Source organism: Anas acuta, chromosome 2 (assembly GCF_963932015.1).
Source record: "Anas acuta chromosome 2, bAnaAcu1.1, whole genome shotgun sequence".
Taxonomy (NCBI): domain Eukaryota; kingdom Metazoa; phylum Chordata; class Aves; order Anseriformes; family Anatidae; genus Anas; species Anas acuta.
Window position 1 is genome coordinate 139743387 of NC_088980.1, and position 27293 is coordinate 139770679.

At 36.5% G+C, this 27293-nt stretch overlaps 1 protein-coding gene across 7 annotated transcripts in view; it reads right to left on the minus strand.

The window, feature by feature from the left end:
* RSPO2 (R-spondin 2) overlaps window positions 1-27293 on the minus strand; it is a 113580-nt gene that overhangs the window by 37686 nt on the left and 48601 nt on the right. For 4 of the 7 annotated variants that reach the window (XM_068672499.1, XM_068672505.1, XM_068672500.1 and 1 more), the window contains 3 exons: window positions 22348-22536; window positions 11660-11803; window positions 10098-10286 (listed from right to left, as the gene is read on the minus strand). In XM_068672499.1, the coding sequence (XP_068528600.1) occupies window positions 10098-10286; window positions 11660-11803; window positions 22348-22536 (522 nt within the window). Of the gene's footprint in view, window positions 1-5400; window positions 9244-9806; window positions 10009-10097; window positions 10287-11659; window positions 11804-22347; window positions 22537-27293 lie in introns of those variants that run through there. The other 3 variants (XM_068672503.1, XM_068672502.1, XM_068672501.1) reach the window with 3 other exon arrangements.

Genomic DNA, 27293 nt, shown 5'->3' on the forward strand with positions numbered 1-27293 from the left:
TGTTATTCTTCAGCACTAAGAAAATATCTGCCTATCTTCATGTATTAGTTTATTTACTGATTTGATATGAAAGTATGGAGGAGACCACTCTTCCACCAACATACTACTAATTTTCCTGTCTCAGCTGCAGGAGGGAATTAAGACAAACACATAAGAAGTATCAGTACAGGTATTTTTTGTTTATAAGAAATGACAATACAAAATAAGTTGAATGGATTAATGTAGAAAATAAAAAGATGAGGGTTTCCTGCTATTTTTCAGTTACTTTATACTGAGTAACTTAATGGCTGAGAGGTACACCTTTTATATGCAAATGTATGTGGCATCAGATACAAAAGCACTTTGATGCAGATACTTCCATGCATTATATAATTTTCACACCTATGTGCCAATGAATGCAAATATCATGAAAATGTGATTTAAAATTTACTGTACTTATCCATATCTTTCACTTAGAATAAAAGAAAAATAACAATACTTTTCTGATAATTTATCAATCGCCATCTCACAAAAGAAGATATGAATAGGAGAAGAGCTATGACAAAAAAAAGGTAAAATACTGAATCTCTGTGTATTTTCAGAGTAATAGATCATTCTGGTTTTCTCACAGTTTACCTGGTTTGAGCAGGAAGATGAAATAGATGAACTTCTGAGGTCCTTTCTACCCTGAACTATTTATGATTCAATTTTAAGTTTTTATTATTATGAAATGGAGATGAGAAACTTCGTGTTCTTTTTAGAAGTTGTCAAGAAGTTTCTATCTATTGTTAATATAGCCATATCTCTTTCCTATGTATCTTAATTTAAAGTACTGGACTAGTATTTAAAAGTCTAGTTGCAGGCACTCTTACTGAAATGAGCAATATTACAGATTTCACTTTCTTTATGGTCTAGATTTCCTTTGTTATTGGCTTTCATCTCCAGCAGCCCCTTCAGAATGTGATCAGCAAAATGGTAGAAAAAAAAAGCATTTGAATGCTTTAATCCCAACATTCTGTGTATGAAGCAGATGTTGACAATCCAGACGAGCAGATTCTGCAGCTGACAAAACCTTGTTTCCTGAACAAATGCACTAACAAGCATGCCAGGCTCCAAGGGTTAAGCCACACTATAAAACAGTTGTTTTCTGGAAAGTCTCCAAACTATGTTCATCATGTCCCTTCTTGCTCCCACTTGCTAGCTCCTTCACAAAATGTGCAGAATGGTCACCAACTTAAATATTTATGTAAATATTTGCCCATTATTATTACTTTCCCAATCTGCACTGTGCAAATAATTGTCTTTGGAGGAATTACTTCTTGTAATATCTCTGCTGATGCTGAAATTATTTTTCCTTTTTTTTCCTGCAGAACCTTTGAGTCATGCTTTGTAACTGCAAATTATGGGTTATGTTTTCAGACAAGCTAAGGCCAAGCCTTCTTGGTCAAAGTGTAATTGGTGCTCACAAAATGCATCAAGGAGGCAAGACTGTTTGTTGACACCAATATTCTAGTAGAACCAGTGTTCAGCAGAGCTACACTTACTGCAGTTTCTACCTTTCTGCTGATGTCAAAATATAATAATAATAATAATAATAATAAATGTTAATAATAAAAGTTAACAGAGAGTTGCAGTAGGCAGTATCCCGTTGCAAATATATGTGCTATGTACTATAATCTCATTTTAAATGCTGATAAGACTTGTAAACACTATTTTTTAGTATCAGTGATAAATAATATTCCAATTTCTTCAAGATTCATGTGATACTAAACAAAGCAATGAGATCTTACTGTTTGCAAATCATTTCAACTTTCCCAAAACCACAGATCTTTACATTTGCTGCCAACCCTCTTCAGATCATGCCTCAATAAACAAGATAATCTTTTTAAAGCAGGACCATTTTCTTTTGTCTGTAACATGCCACACACATTTATGTCCTGATTTAATTTTGGAACGAAATTCTCAAGTTACTAAAAAAATGTTGACAAGTTTCTTGAAAATTGATACACCCTTCAAAAAAAAAAAAAAAAAAAGAATTCTATAGAAATAAATTTTATAGAAAAATTACTATATTAGTATCGCTATAACATCTCTTATGGTCTTACAATGTTTTCTTAGATTGCCATGGTGTATTAATTTAAAATAAATGTACTGTACACTATGCTATGTATCTTTTAGATTTTGAGATTGTGAATGTAAGGCATTTAGCCAGACAGACAAATGAACGGGTCAAATAATAATAAAGTAAACTAACAATTATCAACTAAGCATTTATTCTGACTAAAGCTAGACTCAGAAAAAAACATTTAAAACTTACCATGATATTCAAAATACTAGACATATTATGCATATTAGTTCAATATATATATATATTAAAAAAAAAAAAAAAAGACCAAATTAGGAGATCTCAGTACTATAGTAAACATGAGAAAGACGTTTTGTTCTTTTCCCCTTGAGCAGTCACTTTAGCCTTTCTCTAATTGGGAGTAGCAGATAACAGAAATTTTCAAATCTGAATCGCAAAAATACGGTTCTTTCAGCCTAAAACCACAGCATGTTCTGCCTTTCACAGGAACAGAATCATTCAGGTTGGTCCTGATGACACAAAGCTCTGAGGAGTGCCTTATACCCAGGAAGGCTGTGCTGTCATACAGAGGGGCCTTGCCAGGCTGGAGAGTTGGTCTGAGCGGAACCTCACGAAGTTCTACAAAGACAAGTGCAGGGTCCTCCTGCACCTAGGGAGGAATAACCCTAAGCACCAGCACAGGCTGGGGGGTGAGCTGTGGCAAAACAGCTCTGCAGAGAGGGACCTGGTGAACAGCATGCTGACCATGAGCCAGAAATGTGCCCTTGTGGCCAAGAAGGCCAAAGGTCTTGGGGCGCATTAGGGAGTGTTGCCAGCAGGCCGAGGGAGATGATCCTCCCCCTCTACTCAGCCCTGGTGAGGCCACACCTGGAGCATTGTGTCTATCTCTGGACTCCCCAGTACACAAGGGACATGGGAGCTACTGGAATGAGTCCTGCGGAGGGCTCTGAAGATGATCAGAGGACTGAAGCATCTGTCATACAAGTACAGGCTGAGGAAGCTGGGCTTGTTTAAGGTGGAGAAGACTGGGAGAGGATCTTTTTAAAGTGTATAAACATCTGAAGGGAGGATGTCAAGAGGATAGAGCCAGTCTCTTTTCAGTTGTGCCCAGCAAGGGGGCAAGAGGCAATGGGCACAAACAGAAAGTTCCAGCTCAATATGAGGGGCCACTGTCTACTGTGAGGTGACAGAGCACAGGTTGCCCAGAGATATTGTGGAGTCTCCTTCTCTGGAGATATTCAATCCTGCCTGGATGCCATCCTGAGCAATGTGCTCTAGGTGATCCTGCACAGCAGAGGGGTTGGACCAGATGATCTTCAGAGGTCCCTTCCAACTCCATCTGCCCATTCTGTGATTCTGTCCCCAGTCCAACCTCCTGCTCTCAGTAGGGTCAAGACCATTCAGGCCAGGTCAGGTTTCAGAAACTTCCAAGGATGGTCAGGACACAGTCCACTGGACAAATGCAGCCTGGTGCTTAACTGTCCCCATTAAGAAGTTGATTAGTCCAGGAACAGCAATAACTGCCTTTGCCATTTAGGTTATTTGGTCTTGTGGCATTGTAACATGACCAAGAGGAGACATAAAATGTGGTAATGGCGTTTACTGAGTCCTACCCAGAGAGAGCACTAGTATTGACTCTTAAAGGGCAGATGGCGTTCGCAGGTATTGTGAACTCAGTACAGGTGCAATGTAGAAAGGTCTTGAAAGCAAAATTTTCAAGAATGCCTCTTTAGTGTAGATGTAGTAAAAAAGCTCAAATGAACATAGTCTGTCTGATAACAGAGGTCACTTTGAACTGAGTGTTCTTGTGCTGCATTGAGTTTGAAGTCTTCTTTGTAAATCTTCTGAAAAAGAGATTAATTGTAGCTGAAATAAACCTCATGAAATTCAGAGACAAGTGCAGAGTTCTGCATATGGAAAGGAAGTAGACCTAGAAAAAATACATACTGGGCACTGACTGACTGTGGAGGAGCTCTGCTGGGAAGGGCCTGAGGTGTCCTGCTGAAATTGAGCTAAATGTGAGCCAGCTGTGCACCCTTGCAACAGAGATGGCAAACAGCATACTGCCTGTATTAATAAGACAGCAGGCTGAGGGAAGTGATCCCTTTATTTGTCATTCATTAGACCACATCTGGGAGACCAGATGAAGCTTTGTGTCCCTCAGTTCAAGAAAGATATTGATAGATGAAAGAGTTTAACACAGAGCCACCAACATGGTTAGGGGCTGGTGCACTTGTCCATTGAGGAGAGACTGAAGGAACTGAGTCTGTTTAACCTAGAGAATAAAACAGCTTTGATGAGCTCTCCAGTACTGTGCCAGGTAAGATCATGGGCCTGATCCTCCTGGAAACCATCTTGAGAGATGTGGAAGACAGACAGGTGATTAGAGACAGCCAAGACAGTTTCACAAAGGGCAAATCATGTCTGACACTAAGTTGGTGGATTTCTACAACAGAATAACAGCATTGGTGGACAAATGAAGAGCAACAAATGTCAACTACCTTGACTTGTGCAAAGCCTTTGATACGATTCCATACACCATCTTTGTCTCTAAATTAGAGAGATGTGGATTTGATAGATGGACCATTCAGTGGATAAGGAACTGGCTGGACAGACATATCCAAAGAGTCATACTCAACAACTCAATGTCCAAATGAAGACTGGTGATGCCTAGCATCCGTCAAGGGGACCTAGGACTGGTACTGTTTAATATTTTCATGGGTAACATGAACAGTGAGATTGAATGCACCCTCAGCAAGTTTGTGGATGGCATCAAGCTGAGTGGCATAGTAGATACCCTAGAGTGAAAGGGTGCCATCCGGAAGCACCTTGACAGACTTTAGAGGTAGGCATACGCAAATCTCAACAAGGCCAAATGCAAGGTCCTGCACCTGGATCAGTGCAATCCCAAACATCAGTACTTGATTCTATTAACACAGATTTGGGCTCTGCATGATGGTGCATGGTGGGAGGATGAGGGAGACCAGACAAACTGAAACAGAATTTCAGTCCGAATATAAAGTTTTTCAATGTGAGGTTAGCAAAGCATTGCAACCAGCTTGGCCAGAAAGGTTGTGCAGACTGCCCACTTAGATATTTTCAAAACCAGACTGGATATAGCACTGGACCACACTGTCTAACCCTACTTTGAGCAGGATGTGACCTCTATGTCTTTTCCAAAATGTATTATCCAGTGATTCACCCAATGATTTGCTGGGTGTACAACCAAAAATTTCTTCAGTTAGCCTCTTCTAAACCATATATATGTATATGTGTATATATATATATATATATATATATATATATATATATATATATATATATATATATAAATATTCAGAGATTTGAAAATTCCCCTTGATAGGTTTCAAAGGAGAACAAACGTAGCTAGGACCAAGACGGGGGGTGGACAGGCAGAATGACAAGGACATTGATCATTTTTACTGCAGTCATTCTCAGAGAAAATATTGTTTTAAAGACAAGTTGTTTTCCTTATCTAACAGAGGAAACTATACCTGTAACATTGTTACTATTAGAAATTATGCTGGTTTAACATAGTTTAAGTCTACTTACTTAATGTCTTCATCAAAGTGTATGGACAGTTTTAACCTGAATATTTTTTTGTTCTATCTTATATATATTTGCAAACCAGGATCACTGACTCCCTGTTTGCCACATCACTGGTAGCTTACCTGACTGAAAGAACTTTCACTACTTATTTAACATTTTAACATTCATCTTGTAGCTCTGTGCATTTATTTTCTCTCTGTATTTAAGTACATATTTTTGTCTTTTAATATTTTCAGTCATAACTTCTGCATATTAATAATAAAACGTAACTACAGTGTAAGGATAGAAAGCCTGATTGAGTATTTTCACTGTTGCTCTTGTAGAAGTCTTATATTCTATTGCAGCAATAGGAAGACACAAGATTACTGCATAAAAAGCATTCAAAATGAAATCAAATAGCACAAAGTCCTTTTTTTTTTTTTACATTAACTACATGTCTGTGTTGAAGAAAGAACTCCCTCCCACCTCGTGACTTTCCCCCTTTCACCATTAGGGAATTAATGCAGACATAAATGAAGAGAGAAAGATGTAAGCATTCTCAAATGGAATAGTGTTTTTTTACCGGAAATAACCATTTTGTGTAAAATAATATTTGTGGAATATTTAAAGTAAAACTGTTTCACTTGACTTGGTAATACTTAATACGAAACATGAAAACAATCTGTGAGTACCTGGAGGGTACAAACAAAAGAGAAGTAATTTACTGTGTAGAACATAAGAAACATGCAAACATATGAGGGAAAAAAAAAAATATAATAAATATACAGGAAAACTTCAAGACAACAAGATGAATCAGCCCACAGAACAATTCTGGCTGCTAATTTTCCCATTTCTTGTATATGAATCGCTGTTTAATTTTTTTTCTTTCCTTCTTTCTTTTTGAGCTATAAACTAGAAGATTCCTGGTCAGGAAGAGACCAGCATGGGTAGGAGGTGGCCTGAACGATCCAAGCCATCTTTTTCTAAGTCTAACTTCTTGTAGTATGAGTCACGTTACGCCCAAGCCACAGGGTAACATACATAACATGAACAGATACACAAATGTGACATTCCCATCTGGTAATAACAGCTAAATCAATTAGTACTGACAATAAGAAAATATTACTAAGTAACATCTACTTTGAAATCAACTAGAGTATCCTCTCACATGTTGCTGGCTTCAGTAGGAAAGAAGTGATATCATCTTTCACTTGCATTCCAGCTTCTATCTCTATAACTCTGCATATACCAGGAAAGTGATAAAGAATTCTTCTTTATCAACAAGATTCATATTATAGCCACATGGCCAGACGGGTAACATCTTAATCCCTGATAAATAGGAAACTGAAGTACTTAGTAGGAAAACTGAATTTAACTCCACTTTTGCAAGCATAAAATCTGTTTTGGAAGTTTTTCTGTAATACAGACCATAAATAGTAACTGTAAAAATGTACAGAAGTAGAAAACATATGTCACAAGCACTTTATTTGACCCTGTTCTACCAAAAATATCCTTACTTCCTGTGCTCAGTTTAATCCATCACAATCTATAACCATCTCAGCCAATACTCAGCCTACATGTTTGTGTGTTTACGTACTGAGAAATTTAGGACAAAAGGATTTATTAGTATAGCCTTTCAACAGATACTTACATGGATAACTGTTCTTCAGTCATCAAATATTGCTAACCTTGCTTTTTTTTTTCCCCTCTTACTTCCTCAGTTTAAAAGTTCAATTACAAAATTTCTAACATCAGGAAAATGCTGCATTTTTAAAGACAGAATCTCATCTTTAACCGCCAGAATCTGCTTGATTTGAGCTTCCCTGTAGCAAACAGGTCTGCCTCCTGGTACTTCACCATCATTAGGAAAGCAATGAAGCATTCTGAGTGACTAAAGGGGCAACCTGCTAACTAAATGAAATATGATAAAGGAATTGGATCTTGGACCAACTATGTGTAAAATTGTAATTTAAGCATATAATAAAGCCAGAGATTCTAAGACAAATTCAGTGTTTCTCACCTGCAGAGGTAGCCAGGTCAGGGGAAAACCTACCCCAGGCACTTAAAATACTACTAACATATCTCCTCCCAGGAGTTTCTTAGTGGAGAGAAAGGAGTTTATATCCTGATCAGTGATTTATATTATTGTACAGAATCAGTATTAATCGTCAGGACTCAGTGTGGGGAGTTCAAACCTGCAGTTTTGTACATATTTATATTTTATCTCAGAGAATACAGACAGGGAGTTGCACACCATGGAAGGACAAGAGAGAACTATAAACCTCAGGACTTATTAGAAATAATAGTTATGAAAGAATATTAGAAGTCTTTCACACTGTATTTGTATTTGCAGCAACAACTTTTCTAGAACATGTTGAAAAAAAGACATAGATTTGATCAAAGATCTTGGTGTAGACTACAGAATAAATTTCCTAACTCTAAGGAAAGCTTTCTATGTACCTTCAAAAACATAAAATTTGGAAGGTAAATCTTTAACCTGTAGCCTGAATTTCCAGAAAAGAAAGTCCAAAACAGCCTAACAGCTCTGATTTTTACCTTTTTTCTTCCCTCCTCCAAAGAAGTTCATTTTTTATTTTATTTTTTAACACCTCACTTCTAGACTCATCGCTTCTCTTTTATCCTAAAATAATTGATACCAAAACCAGTCTTTCTGTTGGACAACCAAAGTTTTCTCCTTTTTTTAATACATAAACTACTGTATATTACATATATTAGAAAATTAACCATTAAACTCAAAATGTAAGAACAAAGTGTTAGAAAATATAAATAATGTAAAAGATTATATTGGCTGTATATCACATATAAAATAGATCATTTTGGTGTTGCATAAGAAGTCCATACAATCTCTTGTTTGGGCTATATTTAACTTGCTCAGGGTATTTCTATAGTCTTTTTATAGTCTTTTGCTGCTACTCATGGAGGTCAGTCTGCATGTAACATGAATCAGACTCAAAGTGTATAGTGTGACAATGATGCTTACTTGTCATCTTCGTTACCTTTTGTTCACCAGTGTTATGTGTTTTTTGTATGTTTTTGTTTTGTTTTCTTTTTTCCTCGTTGGCTTACAATTGACTATTAGTATTGTATTTGCATTTCATTTCCACAATTGAAATACCCTCCACCTCCCCGCCCCAAAAAAAAAAAATAATAATCGACATCATTATAGTCAACTCTTCAGTGAGACTGACTTTGGGAGATTTACTTAGGTTGCAGATTAACTGTGCTGTACTATGCACCCTGTACTACTATGACTTTATGTGTAAGTGCATATGCATGCATGGACATGTCTGTGAATATAGAGAGTGGGACAGGGAAGAAGAGTGTATAAATTAGATTCAGTTAACCTGGAGAATCAACTTTATATTCTTTTCCAGAGTGATAGCAGGGTCCTAGAGACAAAACTACCAGAACATAAATCATAGTTATTTATGCACCTACTCTAAATTTAATTTAATTTTAGCATATTCTTTGGGTTATGGCTTAATCTCAGGACTCCACCACCCTTTATTCCTTTTGATTTGTTTGATTTCACAGTTCACCATGCTTGCGGCAGAAAGTTGGACAAGAGATCTCTTGATGTCCCTTTGAGCCTGAATCTTCCTTTAATCCTACAATTCCAAAAGAAATTGCATCTTTATCACCTGCTGATCACTCGCCTCTCCTCCAAATTCTGGAACCTGTAAATGTTCAGTCTTCACAAGTGAAAGATTAAGCATTTCAACTAAAAAGATAACAAAAACACCTCTCACCAGTGACATGTCTCCAAGCTGGGATCTACAAAACGGAAAAATTTGAAACTTCATTTGCTTTTTCAAAGTTGCCTCACTGTTTAAGTCTTAGAAAACTATAATACAGGAATATGATTCTTTTATCTGTTCATGGTAATTGCCATAAGCTGGTCTCATGCCAAAAAACATAATGTCTATCATTATTCTGTTTGTTTCAAATATAGCATAGTTTGGCCCTGATCAGAACAAGATATTCAGAACAGGTATAATTTCGGCTAATAGTTCCAGCTAACAATGCCATGTGTAATTTTCTTCATTTAGTTTAAATACCCATAACACCAGCACTGTGTGTCACCTGCAGAAAGATTTAGAATCATGATCTTTTTTCACAATGTGCAGAGCAATTAGTTATTTCACAATCACTATAGTTTTTAAGCTGCAGCACAATCTACAAACTGTTCCATTTCTTTGATGAGCCACCTCTTTGAAAAAATAGACCAGGAAGAACACAGTTTCACAGTCCATTGAGAGACTGATCATTCCCATCCAAGCCTTTCCCTCAAGTCTTGCTGCACAAATTAGGTCTGCAGTAGTACTGCTGCCATTCAGCCTCATCTGGCAGAGCAGACAGGGTTTCTGCTTCAGCTGGAATGAAACAGCTCTTTTTTTCAAGTTAGAAATAGAATTTCAGTTAAGGAAAACTCAAAGATTTTTGTGGTGTGGTCTAGGCTTACCTCCTGGACAATGCCTCATAGCCATTTTACACCGTCTGGATTCTGCAATGGTTGGGCATGGTATTGTGTCTTTTGCTGGCTTCTTCACAATTTGTCTTGTTCTCGTTTCCAGGCCCCACTTAAATCCACATGTTTTATTGTTTCTGCTGCAAGTTCCCCACTCACTCCACTGACCCACTTCACAGCCTTCTGACAAAGCAAAAAAGAAAACACATTATCAATTCTTCTGGTTCTTTCATTCTCTTGTATAAAATTTTGCAATCAGCAAGCACCACTAGAATGCACCACTTAAAAGCTTTTCTGCTAACCAGCAAAAACTTGGATACAAAATATTTTACAGAATCTGAATTATTTCAGTCTATATCATTTCAAGCATAAAATAGTCAGACTATCAATCTGCTTGTACAAACAGCATGTCAGTCCCAAATACTCAGAAACACTCCTAAAATCATGAGATTGATTTACATTTTTCTCTTTTTATTTAATAAATCTGATTCAGTTGTCAACTAGATTTCCAAAGCTCAAGAGTTCACGTTTCTAGGTCCTCCCTACCATGAAATACAAGGATCATTCTTGAAAGGAGTCTGTCCTGACAGTTGCCAGGCTTCAAGGTAAAACACCAAGCTGTGAGACTCAAGCAGTTGCCAGTGTTGGCTCAAAGTTATAAATCAACTTTCTACTAAACACACTAATTTGCTAGTTTACATTTGGAAAAAATAAAATAAAATAAAATAAAATAAAATAGAGAGGAAATAGAGCTCTGAGCTGGTGACAGGATCTCAGTGCTATATATTTTACAGAGCCTGCAAAGGAATATTCACCGTGGTTTTGCATCAAGAGACGGTGAAAATGCATAAGACCAACTTCAGCGTCTATTACTCTCTCTTCCAGGTCTTCTCATCTTTCTAATTTGTCTTGCACATGGATGTGACTACCAACACATCTTCCCGATTACAGGACTTGTATACATCATTTTTTATTTTCCCCTCCAACAGTGTTTGTTGTAGAATGCCCAGTGTGCACAGATGATGCCATACAGCAACTTAAATGAGCTGGTATATCAAACTCCTCCTTTGCTTCCCTTTATTTGCTAAATGGAATTGTGGAGAGCTACAGAGGAATTAAAAATGACTTTGAAGCCCAGGTGCTACAGCAATTCAATCTGCCCTGCCGCTGGGTTCTGGACTTTTTGAAAGGCAAGAGGATCAGGTAGTTTTATGAGGGCAAGAATTCAATGAGTATGTTATTGAATTCAAATGCTAATGCAAATAATGTCCTTCATGAAATCTTGCTAATTCTGAGTTACAAGGTAATTCATGGGACATAACTTCCTGATGCAGAAAAGAGATGCATTCCCAGTAATGCATTATTTCAAAGTTTGGAAAAAAAAAATATATATATATATTATTATTATGGAGAAAGAGATCCAGACACAATCCATTAGTGAATATTTCTTGATGGGAACTGCTAAGCATCAGCCTAAAAAATTTGTCATCAGCATTTGAACCTGGCCACCTGGCAAAGGAGTAGCTTCAGCAGCACTGCTGTGCTAGAAGACTCACCCACACATTCCATAAGCTCTTCCAAGGCAGCAAATCCAGGAGGGCATCCTCTGAAGCAGCGGCCTCTGTGTGAGTAGAAGCCAGTTTTGCATTTGGTGCAAAAGTCTCTGCTAAAGCAGGAGTCGCAGTTTTCTATTCTGCATCCTGAATCAAAAGGATCATAAGGAATAATGACACTGCTAAGTTAGACTCAAAATGAAAGGATTTATAAAGCAATAGAATCGCAAAACCACAAGTACTATAACGAGGAACAGTTATCCTAAAATCCATTCACTATATAAGAGAAATCAGTTAACTGTATGTACCACATTTCCTCTACATCCTTTTGATCCTATTTTCTAACCAAAACTGTAGATAAAACTTCCAATTAAGTGATTTTTGAATTGATGTAATCTTTCTGGAGGAAAAGTATCAAATAGAAACTAACCTTCTGTTTAAGTGATATCGGGGAAAGTAAGACAGAAGTTATATTGGGAAGTATGCAAATAGTCCACATATTTGTTTGTTTGGTTTATTATTTATTCCTGCAAGAAGGATCCACATTTTTTACATGACTTCACCCAATAAACAGCTGAATGTTTTCATGTGTTACGTCTGATTTCCATATCTGCACATATGGATGTGCCATCAGGAAAAAAAAAGAAAAAAAAAAGTAAAAAAGTCAAGTTTTCTGCATACAATTGCTCTCTATCATTAATGAAGTCAATCCATAATTATATATATATTTATTAATATATTAAATGTATTAAATGACAAAACATATACAGCTATAATAAACAATAAAAATATAGCTACTGCCTTTTGAAACATTGAATTTTACTAAAAAACAACTTTTTTTTTTTTACAAAAAAAAAAAAAAAAAACATAGCAAAAAAAAAAAAACATACCAAAACACTTAATCACCAAATCTTAAGCATACCAAAACAATTAGTCTGGGTGATTGTGGGAAATTATTTATTGTAGCAACTAGGAAAACATGACACTTATTAGATAAGATTTCTTATGACATTGGACAAGAAATTAGGCAAAGTGCATGGAAAAGAGGAAAAAAAAATATTTCAAACACTGGTATACCCTTGGTTAGAAAACTCAAAAATCAGTTTGAAGTTTCCCACTGCAAAAGGTAAGCATTTCAGGCTGTGTGCAGACACAATCAGACAACATGTTTGCAAGGAAATCCAGTGCCCAGCAATTCTCAAAGGGACTCCTACCAGCACATCAACAGCAAAAGCTTGGTTTCTTACCCACAGTCTTTTTTATAGGAAATTCCCAAGATTTGCCATTTCCTTTTCATGAGGTTTGCACTAAAGATCAATGCCCATACAATAATTCTGCAAAATCACTTCCCTAGATTAATGCATCTGCAAGGTAAAATAAGGCGAGCTGCTCTGCTGTACTGGGTGTACTGAAGTAGTTAACTGCAAATCTGGCTTGTTATATTCAACATGTACTGCAAATATTTTATCAATTGCAATGCTTGAATCAAACATTCAGTGTGTTTAAATATTCAGGAAAAAAAAAAAAAAAAGCCTTTTGCCCACACACACAAGGCAGCTTGAAAAGACATCAAGGTTTTTCCAAACCATTTAGTCCAATGATGAGGTGAAGAACAGAACATTAAAAGATAAATTAGCATCATGTGACCCTCCCTCATATCTAAATGACGCAAGTAGGTTTTTTTTGTTTTTTTTTTTGGAATAGTGTTTTAACTACTGCTTTCAAATTATGTTGAGGAGTAATACATATAAAGTTTATTCTACTTGAACTCTCTTGAGTCAAAGAGAGATTAAATGGAAAACATTTCCTGCTGATAATATATAAACATGCTAATCAGGTGAAATCCTGTCTCACCTTACACTGGGGGTACATAACACATATATGAATACCTTATATTCAAGCATTAAACTAATGGATCAGTCTCCTATTAGTTCTTTGATCGTATTTCAAATTCCCACCCTATTTATATCCTTTGCTTTGCCTTCTATGTCAATTTTACTTTGTATTGCAGTAGAGCCCTTACCATGACAATTATATTTTGGACACATTAATAGGGACTCCTGGGTTAAGAGTGGGCTGAGATTTCCAGCTAAGCAACTTATTTTTAATTTTTTCCTATAAAGATAAATTACTCCAAATATCAAATACCTATTGTTTAATCTGTATCAGATGCAGTTTAGAGAAAAAATACTAAAAAATATATTAGGAATACTGTAAGATTTCTGACACTAAAATTTTAATTCCCCAGAGTGATCCAGCATGGTGCTTGGGGTTACCGAGTACTACTTGTAATGTTTCAAATCATGAAGGATGCTTGTGTAGCTCTAAGCCTTGAAGGAGTTCTTTCAGTACAGATTCAATAAACTAAACTAAAGAGATAAAGAAAAGTGGTATTCCAAAACTTTCTATGAGTCTATTTTCAATCAGTCACAGGAGTGGTTATAAAACCAAGAAATTTTTTAAGTGGATTATTTTTGGTGCCTAGCTTAATTTTATCACATTGTTTAAATGCTTTAGCGGCAAATTTGCATTACTTATATTTTAAATCAATGTGATATTAATAAATAATTTTAACTGTGTCTGAGCCAAGTAAATCAAAATAAGTTAATTCTTAAAACTCTTTTTCTTTTAAAGCTATCAACATGGACAGAGAAAGAATGCATACTTATTTTTAGTTGAACGTTTAAAGAATACTGATTCTTCATTATCAATATTATGATACATTGGTATGCAACTAAATACAACTGTATTAAACTTAGTATTTGTTTTTGTTTACTAGCATTATCTACATATATGTTATTAAATGTAAGTCTTAACAGAACTCTATTTTAAATTCCTTTTTTTTTTTTTGTATTCTATCATTTAAATAATGTGTAATCTGGTATGAAATCTAAAGAGCTGTTTGACATCATATTCAATAGTTAAAAAACTAACATTTTCCAAAATGGCTTTATCCTTTACACAAAATAACATAATAAGAAAACAAGAAAATATTGTTTCTAGTGAATTGTTTTTATTTATATTGCATTTATATTATATTTATACTGTTTATACTGAATTGCTTTCTTCTAATTGCCATAGCTGTCAACTGTTCTAATTTTTTGATCTTAGCATCTTATGTCTAACTCTGGAAAAGGGAAGCAAAACCTTTACTATTTTTCTAAATAACTTTAAATTAATTAGTCAGTTTACTGACAACTATAATAAACTGGAACAAAATAGATATTATTTTTTAATCTGGAAAAGACATCAAAAGGATGAATTTAACTTGCTAGCTGTAAATCTAATTGCCTTTTTCACTAGTTTATTTCATTTTCTGTACTGTTCCAGTAGCTAAACGATGTTGCTAGTATACTGTTTTGTGTTTTTTTTTCACTTAAAAGACTACTTAGAAGTTTACAACACCACAAAAAAAATAAAAAAATAAAGATACAAACTTAAAAAAAAACACCTTGAGCATTATTAAGATTTTAGACACAAGTTGTTCTGTAAAAGAAAGAAACAGATGATGCACAACCCCCAATACTTTTCAGAAATGCTTTGATTTTTGCTCTAAAAATAATCATAAAAATGTGTATATGCTTCTGAAAAGTTGGGGATAACTGGTAGATTTTAGAATTTGCAAGGAGAAGTCTAGAAGTGGAGTTTTAGAGGCTTTGGGGGAAAGATAAGGCTAGTGTTGAGGAGAGAATGAATTGATAAATTCAGGCTTGCAGAAGAAACCTTAAGAGCAATCACACACCTCTGGCAGGCCAACCATACTTGCAGGGCAACAAGAAGCTAGGACACCTTAATGTTTGTAGTGGTTTTACTGTGCTAGGCAGCTAAATACCACAACTGCTCTCTTACTCCCCCTCCTTAGATGAGGAGGGGAAGAAGTAAAGTAAAGAACAACTCACGGGTTGAGATGAGGATAATTTAATTAAAGGGAAATAATAATTATTATTAAGGAAAGATTATTATTAACTAAACAATATAACTAAAGGGCAAAAAAAGGGGGGGGGGGGGAAGGGAGGGGGAAAGTGAAACAAAAACAAACAAACAAACAAACAAAACAAATAAAGGCTATGTGGAAGTGCAGAGGAAAGAAATTACTCTCTACTTCCAACAAATGAGCAATGCTTGACCATGCCCTTGAAGCAGGGCCTCAACACATGCAGCCGGTGTTCAGGGTGACATTTTCACAAGGAGAGCCCACCCCTCCCCTCTTCTTCCTATTTCCACCTTTTGTTGCTGAGTGTGACACCACATGGTATGGAATAGCCCTTTGGTTGGTTTAGGTCAGCTGCCCCAGTGATGTTTCTCTTCTCACTTTTTTGCCCACCCCCTAGAAGAGTTAGAGAGAGTCCTAATGCTGTGGCAACACTGCTCAGCACTAGACACAACCCTGGTGTGATACCACTGCTGTTCTAGCTACAAGTGCAGAGCACAGCACTGTATGGGCTGCTGCAGGGAAAGTTAACATCCCAGCCAGACCCAGTACATTTTCAGAACCTGAGAGTGAAGAAGAGGTGCTTTGGTGCTGCTGCTCCCATTCACCTAGCAGCAAGATACCTGTATGTTAGAATCCCTACCGCTTCCTTCTCTGATACTCGATTTGCAGTGGGTCTGCTTCCCATCAGACCTCAAGTACCTTCTATTCCTGCTTGGCATTGTGTCTCCTTATATCCTACTGGACCTACTACCCACTACTACTACACAGTCAGGAACTCTCATAACACTCATGCTTCATCTCTTCTAGCACAACCTATTTTCTGTCTAATGTTTCTGTCTTAGCACTAAAAGTAATGTCACATTCTTGCTTCCATTCTTCCACTTCAAATGTATAAAATACTATTTTATTTTATTTTAGGTACAGTTTCAATAAACTAAACTAAAGAGATAAAGAAAAGTGGAATTCCAAAACTTAGAAATGCTAACTTTTCTATGAGTCTATTTTCAGTCATAGTCACAGAAGTGGACATAAAACTATGAAAGTCATCCCCATGTGGAAGTGATATATCTTCCTCTGGTACCATCCTCACCTATCTAGAATTCAAAAAGCACTCAGGGACCCCCAGAGAAATCTGGTGGTATGTCTGATTAGCACAGCTTATTTCTAAACAGATGCCATTTTTTTAAATGTTACACCAGACTTCCCACCAGAGCAGTATGTAAACGCTAAAAGCTCAACATTCTGACCTCATTGAAATCCATGGCAAAAGTCCTAAGTGCTTCAGCAAGGGCAGTTTTCAACTTACAAGTTTTTTTACACCAACAGATAGATCACAGCCCACTATAACTACCTTAATGGGCAAAAACAATATTAACCCCCCTGAAGAGAGACAATCTTTCATGATAAATGTGTATTCACAAAGTAAAAATTGATAACTAAAGAAGAGCAGTACTCCAACAGTCAGAAATGCTAACTTTCTACAAAGTCTATGCGTAGTCACAAACTGTCACAGGAGTGGTTATAAAATCACAGCACCATGACTTCACCCCTCAGGGGAAAGGGTGGAAAAGAAGTCATTGCTTTGTCTGGTGAAGCTACACTGGGCTGAAATTAGACTAGAGTGCTCTGCTGAACTATCTTCAGTATTTAGGCAAAACAAAATTAAACAAAAATGTATCCCTTCAATAGAGCTCTGAAATGTATTTATTTATTTATTTATACAAGATACATACCTTCTCCAATGGAAAGTCTATTGATACTGTGCAATCTCTTAATTTAACCTGAGAGAAGAGTAAGGACTTGAGTGAGTGACATTTCAATGCAGCACAAAGGCAGATTACAGTATGTTAAAGTGCCTCCATGCTTTAGAACAGCTACAGAATATGCTCAAAAAAGAAATATAATTCCATGAGCTACAGCTGACCAGGACCTCAATGACCAGGAAACCTACAGAACTGAAGGACCAAATGTTTTGGTTTTCTGGAGTAGAAAAAGAAAGAAGATCACATTCACATCTCCCTCAAAAGAGCCATTGGAAAAAAAAAAAAAAAAAGAAAAAAGATTCCAAATACAGAAATTTAAAACATTTTAGATGTTGCTTACTGAAACAGAGTAGGAAAAGATTAGTTAGGAGCTTAGGAGCCAATGCCCCTTTTTAATTTTCAGTGAGCTTTAGCACCCCATGGTACTTCAGAAATAATTTTCTTCTATACTGTTTCTACATACACACCAGATTTTTATTATTATTATTTCTATTTTTAAGTAATAGCTATGAACCATGTTTCAGTCAAGATCAGGGCAACCTGTCTTGGCTGGCCAGCAATAAAATATTTGGTTTTAGACTTTACAGTCTCATTTATTTTGATCCATATATTCATTCTGAATATCACACAAAACAAATGTAACTGAGGTGGATGAAGCTTTCAATATTTATAGAAAACTGCATAAAATGCTACATTAAAGAAGTATGGAGGGAAAAAGCCTGGATTACACATCATGCCCAAATTAAAGATACATTTTAAGCAGATGAAACACAGTAATATTAAAAGATTTTCCTGAGCAGTTTTGACTTCCTGACAGTCCTGATAAGCCACTTATACTAATTCTTCTTTTAAAATAAGCATATAAGAATTGACAGACTCATATTTTAGAGAAGGAATCAAAAGCCCAGGAGTTCAAAATATAAATTCAGATACTGAATTAAATGTAGACCTAGGTACATATGCCTGCTATGACTGGAGGAGAGGAGAGAATACAGGAATACAGGATACAGGAATGTATCTGACAATAGCTTAATTTTATTCTATAGTTACAGAAAGCATAACATTACCAGAACAAGTACTATCCTTCCATTGTAAATCTACCACCTGATTTAAGATGATGTAGAATAAGCTGAATTGTAGAGAAACTATAATGCCTTTGGAGATCAAGCTGAAGAATACAATTCTGCAACTCCCTCTCTCATTTTTCTGCTTCTCAGTAAACACCATTGGTGCTCCACTCTTAACTTCATTCTGCCATCCTGACATTGCATCATAGAGGCATACAATGGTTTGGTTTGGAAAGGACGTTAAAGACCTTTCCAGCACCCCTGCCACGGGCAGGGACACCTCCCACCAGACCAGGTTGCCCAAAGCCCTGTCTAACCTGGCCTTGAGCACCTCCAGGGATGGGGCATCCACAGCTTCTCTGGGCAACCTGTGCCAGTGCCTTATTCATTGACCAGCACCAACTTTTACACTAATCCCCTGCAGAATTCCCTGAACTAGGAAACATTTCAAAAACCCAGCCATTTCATAATTCACCTGGAAGACAGAAGACAAAGGCACATGAGGGACAAAGACTGTTAATACTACTAAGAGTAGGAGACACATGGCCAGAGCTGAAGTAAGCTATGCTGTGAGCAGCTCCTGTAGAGGATGGAGTTGAATGACCAATGGAAAAAAGAAACCAAAACATCAAATGGCTTTCAGGAAGGTCACTGAGGAGACAGTAAGGAGAGGGGGAAAGTCTTAAGAAAAAGAACTTCAAACTACATGGAAGCTATTTAAAATCCCAAACAAAAGTGGCCTCAGTAGGAGTGCAGGAGAGGGGGTTGTTTTGTTTTATTATTTATTATTATAAAAATAGAGATTTCTAAGCTGCAATTTCAGCAGGAGCTGAACATAAATTCTATCTGACTACAATCATCTTACTCTGCAGTACTACACAAGGAATAATTAAGCTATCAAATGTCAACGATGCCTTACAATTTTGTAACAAAGTTTGAAAAAAATTATCATATTTCTTTATATTTCATGTGTTTAATAAATAAATGATTTGTTTAAAAGCTTCTCTTTATCTCTATTTTACTTAAGATGAGGTACTTAAGAGGTAATAACTTAAGAGGTAATAACTTAAGAGGTAATTACTTAAGAGGTAATAACAAATTTAGCAATGAGAAAGAAAGTGGACATAAGGAAATGGAGTAGCCAGACAAATCTGAAGGGAGGTATAATTTCTAAGTTGTAAGTATGTCTTCCCCCAAAAAAGATTACAATGGATACTGACTAGGTTGAAACATTCAAGATAGGCTCAATACATTAATCAGACCAATGTTAAACCAACACTGAGGTGACAGATTTCATTCCATTCTTTGTGTTTTCTTCTTCTTCCTTGGAATATTTTTAATTCTTGTTGGAAGAGTATAATTCAAAGTTATTAATTATTAAAATTTCTTGGAAAACTAACAAACTGTAGCTCATCTCTTGGGCATGCTTTTACAGAAAAGACACAACACTTTCCAATTTGGTGTCCAAATGTACTGCATTCTTATACTTCAGTGTTCAAGATGAAAATCAACTCCAGCAGGAAACACTACATCGACTTCTAGGGACAAGTAGTTTAAAAATTACATGATTCACTGTTACTAGAAAAACAGTCTAGAACCATTTAGCAAATTCAAGAGACACATACTGCTTACATGTAGAAAAGAAAATTAGCCTTGAAATTCAAAATTTCCGTAATTTTTGGAGCTGTTGCACTTGGCTGTAGTATTTATTGTGTTACATTTGGCACTAACTATGCTTGGCTTTTAAAATCATGTCAACATTTTCCATAAAAAAAAAAAAAAAATGTTCTATAGCTTCTCTAACAAAAATGGGCAAATGTTCCAGTAATAAAATGTTAAACAGCTTTTGTGCCTGTAAAGACATTAATAGGGCAGAAATCATTTCAGCTTATGTAATTTAAGCCCTGTAACTCCCAGACGGATTTTAACATTGCCAGAATTTTTATTATTTTTAGCTGAGATAATACTATCTGAGCAATAGGCTGTAACTAGCTGTACCTAAAACTATCTAGCATCGAGTAGGAAGAAACCTATTCTACTTTTTAAGAATGTTTATTTAAGTCAGCTTGAATCCACAAAATGTCTGTGTTTCAACAATGCAGCGTGTGTGCCGTGCAAGATCACCAAACCAAGAGCAAAAATGTGGGTATGATTTATAAATACACCAGTTGGCGATTACACCAAAACAAAAATATACAGGTCAAAAATCATTGGAGGGGAACCAAAACTGGTCTGTAAATGCAACTGCATAATTATTCTCAGAGGGGGAGACTGTCAAAGGCATGAGGGTGAGTTAAATATGCAGTACTCAACACATGCCAGTATGGATTGGACACAACCTCACATTTGTGCTTTTCAAAACCAATCCTGTAATTCAGGGAAAAAAGGCCACTTTCTGTAAGTGGTAAAAATGTAAAAAAGTTGTATTGAATTCACAATCCACCTTCTGCAAATAACTTAAAAAAAAAAAAAAAAAAAAAAAAAAGAAAAAGAAAGAAAGCAAGGAACAACTACCAAAAATTTTCCTATCTCACAAACACAGTATAGGCTAACATAACTAAATTAATCTATTTCCCAAAACTGTAAAATATTCAAAGGCATTTTTACAGCCCAGTTTTGAAAGGATGAAGGTGGACAAGTTGCTGAATTCACAACTGTGTTATGAAAATGAAGGCCAAAATCCTAAATTGCTTTACAGAAGGGATATATAAACTACATACTAGTCTCATTTAATTTTTCATCAAAAACTAGCCACCTGGTACAGATTAGGCGGCACTCAGCAATGTTACCTAACACAAAGCGAAGGACACCATATCCACCAAGCCCGCGCAGGGAACTTAGAGAAACAGGCGGGATGTCATTACGTGGGCTGGAATGTGGCCAAAGCACTGCAGTTAATGCTCATATTCTAGCCAAAAGTGCCACAGAATGACCTCATATGGCTGTCAAGATTATGTGTGATCTGAAAGACAGCACCCACTTTCTCACAACACAGTGCATCCCAGTGACATGCTGCAGGACTGAGGGGGAGAGTGCCATACGTTTAACGAACTTTTGATTATTTCAGGAAGCAGAGAAAAGCTGTTTTTCACTTCAGGTTCTTAGGTTTGGTGACCTAATTCTGGTTTGACTATTACACATGAAAAAAAATATGAATAAGAGGTAGTAGCAATGATTAATAATCCATATGGGTAATTGTCCACATATGAGCATATGGAAAAATCGATACAAATAGGCACAACTGCCAGATAGTGGTGAAATAATGTGTAGATATACCAGAGCACTCATTGGTTTTAACAGTTGTGCTGCTAGGCACAAACATGCAAACAAGGAATCTTGTTGCACATTAGCAGGTTGTAAATTTCCAAATAAAATGCAGTGCTAAAAGTGAAAGGTTGTTTGTTTGTTTTTAATAGTACATCTGTTTTATTAAAATAGCAACACTTACATATTAAAACATGTCTGGTGTGAGGTGTCTGGTCACCTGAAATTTGTGTGGGAACAAATAGCATGAAGGGAAGCCCACCCATATCTCAGTGCATAAACTAGGCTAGTTCCTACATGAGTCATTATTAAATTAATGCTTACTCTTTTTTATTTTCCTATAACAGGAATTGTTTTTTGTTAAAACCAAGAATATCCGCTTAAATCATCATTCTTTCATAAATTTCTCTATAACTAAAATAAAAACAACAACAACAAAAACTGGTTAATACATAAACAATTTAATTTACTGAATGTTACAAATCTTGGCATGAGCCAGGACATTCTTTAGAAAGAAGTTTTATGATGATCTTAAGACATCTGTAAAAACATCATTACGTTCCACAACATATAATTTTAAAAACGAGTGTGAATTATGGCCTTCCTATAAAAAGTGAATGTAAACTTTCAAAACAAACAAACAACAACAAAAAAAAAACTCACTTGAACATCTGTTCATATCAGGCGTTCGGAGCCCATAGTACCCCGATGGGCAGGAATGCAAGCATTCACCATATTGTCTCATTCCTTCTCTTCGTAGGAAGAAGAATAACTTATGTTGGCATCTGATGCACCCATTATCCTTTGAACAAGATAAACAGCCTTTGCAAATTGGATTTGGTCCATAGCTAGCTGCAAAATAAGAAAATAAATTACACTTTAAGATAATCTAGAAATTATTTTGGCTGGAGGTCCTCTTTCCTGTAAAGTGTTAGTTATCTACTGCATGATTACAAGTAGTTTTAAAAGAAAGGTTACACTCACTGCCACACATCTGCACTGGCAAGTGAATAAAAAGAAATGTAATCTCTGTATTTTACACTAGTATGTAGGGCAATTTAATGAACTTACTTTTTAAATAAAGCTACAAGCAAGTGAAGACCCAGCTATACAAAATTCACAATTACAACACAAATAAAATTCATATGCTGAATTCTAGTTTGAACCTGAGCATATTAGTACAAACTATCAGCAAAATATAAGAATATCAGCACCCTGATCTATGCACCTGGAATGATATTTCCATTGAAATACAGCACCGAAACCACAGCAATTTCTTGTTCCTGAACAGAGAGCAACATTAAGTTGCAAACTTAAGCAGCAAACCCTCTGCAGAACAGGTACAACACTAGCAATGCACACCCCATATCTGTTGAGGGTGTTAGTGCAACTATCTACAAGTTTCTAGACAAAATGGGTCAAAAAAAATACGCACAGACATGATGCTACATTTAGATACAATTATCATTTTATGTCAACAGCTATTGTGTCTTCATCTAAATTGTTTTATTGTTTGTTTTTATGACTTGAGTGATACTGCAACACAAATCCTAACAGCATCTTTAGTACCCTGCCTTTCTCCAGAGTCACAGAACACACCCCTGCCCCCATGTGCACTCAACTTGTTCTGAGGCGCTGAGTCAGCACAGCAGGTTAGCAGAGGAACGATGGCTCAAGATGTTCCTGAAACCAGAATAACTTAATAGGACTTTTTAAATATTAAATTGGCCACAGGACCTCACAGAAATTTGCCAGTTTGAACCTGGTTTACTGTGAAAGGAGAAAGAAAGAAGAGAGAGAAAGAGAGAGAAAGAGAGAGACAGAGATTATGCAACAGAAGGAAAGTATCTTTGAGGCGTCGACATCTTTTTAATAGAGGCCACTCTGACAGCAGCTGGCCAAAAGCAGGAGTATGTTTAATTGCTATATTTTAAAGTATTTAAAAGTATCCACACCCTAACATAGTATTCCAGTAATATTATTTTATATAGAAGTATAAAAATGGTTGTTCAATGTCTGACTTCACCAGCAGAGCTGGGAAAAGAAGAAAAGAAAAAGCCCACCACCCTCTGGAACCAGTAGCTGATAAGCTTTACTCTCACCTTCGCACATCTGCACACCACATTCTCACTCCCTCACTGCTCCGTGCCCCCCACTATGCCTCTCCAAGTTCAGTACGACAGCAGTCAGTTTCTATCTTATACAAAACACTCCTGGTGGGTGGCAGGCAGGACAAGGAACCAAGCAATCTGGCATGAAACAGCTCGGCCAGTGGGACACTTTCTGAGTGTTGGAGTCCTCTGGCACTAGGCTCATGTTCTGAGATTCTCTTGATGGGAATCGAACCCTTATCCTCTATGGTACACATACTGCTACTCCTCAGCTATTTTAAGCCCTTTGCAATGACACATCCTACAAGACCAACTGCCTTAAATCCCTGAACATTGCACACATCCTGTTGTCCACAAGACCTCTGATTTAAGTTTTCCTATGGTTCATCTCGCAAATACTCTCATTCTTCAAAGACATACAAGAAGGGAAACAAACAGATGAGCTAGGCCTGAAAGCATCCCTCATCTCACTGTCAGCAGGGACTGCCTTTCTGTAACCACATCAATTAATATGTGACCATGTACTCCAAAGCAATTGTTGCTTAACACGTGGTGGGCAATCCCGTAGACCTCTGGGTCCCCTTTTAGTCTCCTTGCATCTGACTCTCAGCAAATCTGTACCTCAACTTGCTCAAGGTTCCTCACAGAAGCCTGTACTTTAACAAAGGAATTGAAAAGAACAAAGCAAAAGTAAAGCTGCAAGATACTTCAATTTATTCACCACTCAGAAATTTTTGGAGTTTGAAACACCAGAAGTCAGGATCTCATATCCAGCATGTTGTTTCTACCACAAATCAAGGATGTTTTTCCTCTCTGTCCCTCTTGAGCAGCTGCACAATATTGTCATCAAAGAAGCCAGCTCCCCCTCTTCACTCCAGGTTTCAGCCTTGCATGTCCGCCTTGTGCAACTGTCATTCTATCCCTATGCTCTCTTTTGGAGTAAGCTAACTCTTTCCACAACATAAGCCACGCATACCTCTGGGGAGTCTGCTCTGGGGAATCCACCAAGTAGGCAGCATGATGCCTGCAGAGCTCTGCCACACAGTCCTCACACCCTTTTCTAGCAGTTTTGTGCAGGAGTCCCCCCATACACCAGCGGTACAACTTTCATTAGGGGTGCCCCATAGACTCACACCACCCAATAAGCAAGACCTGTCATAAAAAAACACTATCTAAGCACAAAGTATGATCCTTGCATTATTTCAGAAGCTGAACAGAGAAGCATATATATGATTTGACTTAACACAACCATCTTTGGCCTTGTATTTCTTCTTGGCCCCATGTTAAACAGCATGGACATAGCTAAAGGCTACTATTCTCAAGAGTGTGGTTTGGGAAGCAGGGATACAGTCTGGAGCAGATATATTTGTAATGTCCATGTTGGTCTTATCCCCTTCCCTCACTGACCCCTGACAAAATTCAGACTTCTTGGCTACAAAACATGTATCTGTTTGACTCTACTGTCCACCTTTCCTTTATCTATGACTGTCCACATGTTATTCTCCTTTTTTTTTTTCTTTTTTTTTTTGTTTTTCTTTCTCTATTTCTGGTAAGATGCTTTTGGTGTTCACCCTTTGTTCTTCAGACAAATTTAATTATGCTGACTTACTTGGGCTTCAGAGATGTTCAGGCATATTCTCACATGAAATGGAGCTAATAGCATAAAAATGATTCTCCATTACTTTGTGTTACTATTTGTTTAGGAGATGAAGGGTAAATCTTTCACAACTTCAGGTCAACAACACAGGATATGATAAGGTTCAGTAACAGATATTTTGTAAGTTGTGCATAATTATCCCCAAATTTTATCTCATATTTAGGTTTCCCAGATTGTCACATCTAGCCTGTTCTTTACCTTAACAAATTTGAAAATTTCTCTGAATGTAGTTTTTCCTCTGATACAAATGTTATGAGGTTCAGTATTAAAACTAGCAAACTGCTCTGAAATCCTCATGTGCTAGTTGTTATAGATGAGGCACATGTATTACTACTTAAATGTCTGATTATTAGACACAGTGATTTTGGATAACAGATAACACTGATTTTGGGTAACAGTCGTCACATAGTGATGACTTTTCCTCTTGCTCTCTTGTTTCTAAGTTATATATATATATATATAAAAAAAAAAAAAAAAAAAAAAAACACTAAAAATACATCAGATAATTTTCTCTTTTCTTTACCACAATAGCCCCCCCCCAAAAAAAAAATAAAATAAAAAAAATCAGTGAAGAGTTATACAATGATAAGGGGAGAAAATATGGGGAGAGAACAAGATTTGTATGCTATAATAAAGAGTGTAGACTTTATGACAGAATCTGAAAACTTCTGAATGTGCTGTTTAGGCAACAAACTGAACAATTTCAAAGTATTTTGCATACAGTAAGTTATTGTAAAGTGTGTGTCGCAGAAACAGCTTTCTTCCACGTTGTTGCTGCTTATATTCTTGCAGAGCTTCATGGCAAGCATACTGGCTTCTTCTGCAACCTTTTTGTCAGTTCAACTTGTCCCATAGCAGGAAAAATCATGACATGCTCTACTGCTAAATTACTTGGATACTGAACACATGCTTTAACAAATCAAATGCTCCAGCAATGTTTTCAGCATCACATAAGCATGCCATCTTGAAGATATCAACTTAACTATACTCACAGGCTATAATGAAATTCTACAAAATCCTCAACCCCTCAGAAAGTTTTCCCTTTACATCTTGCTTTAACACAACAAATACAATATGTTCTTATTGTATATAGCTTTTTCAGTTCTCATATAATTGCTCCTTGAATGAGGAAGTGAATGCCTCTGTGTTCAGCAGGAACATCTATACACTTCCTTTTGAATTTCTTCATAACTTTTTTTTTCCCTTCTCTATTAGACTGCAAGAAAAAAAAAAAATAACAAGCTTATAAAACGTGGTCAATCACATTCCAAGTTACCAATTGCATCATATGCAATGTAAAACATCATACTCAGTTCTCACATCTCGATTTCAGCTCTGCCTGGAACACCCTCCTTGACTCTGTGTGCCAGGCAGGCAGATTTTCTCCATCCAAATCCCTCATGAAAACTCACTCCTTCCAAAAGGCCCACAAATGTTAACCAGTGTCAGAACGCTGCTGTCGTCACATCATAAAACCAAAAATGCACACATGCTCTAACTTAGCACCATCCTCTTGGTCTCAAAGCACATGATTGCTCTGGCTGTCTGTTAACTTTGTGAGCTCCTTGCAGCAGAAGCAACGTTTTGTACAGCCACACAGGTATGTATCTGGGTGTGAACACTGCACATAAACACAAACACACACCTTTATATAGATAGTGTGTTTTCTATTTCTTCTGCTTGCTGCTTGTACAGCTACATTATAGGGCATTCTCTGTATTTAAATAAAAAGCATTTACAGACTTGATTCCCTGTGTTGCTTTTTTATTTTAAATCTGGGATTAAATATGCCATTAGAAAAGGTTACTTGAGAACACAGACTAATACCCAAACACTGAATG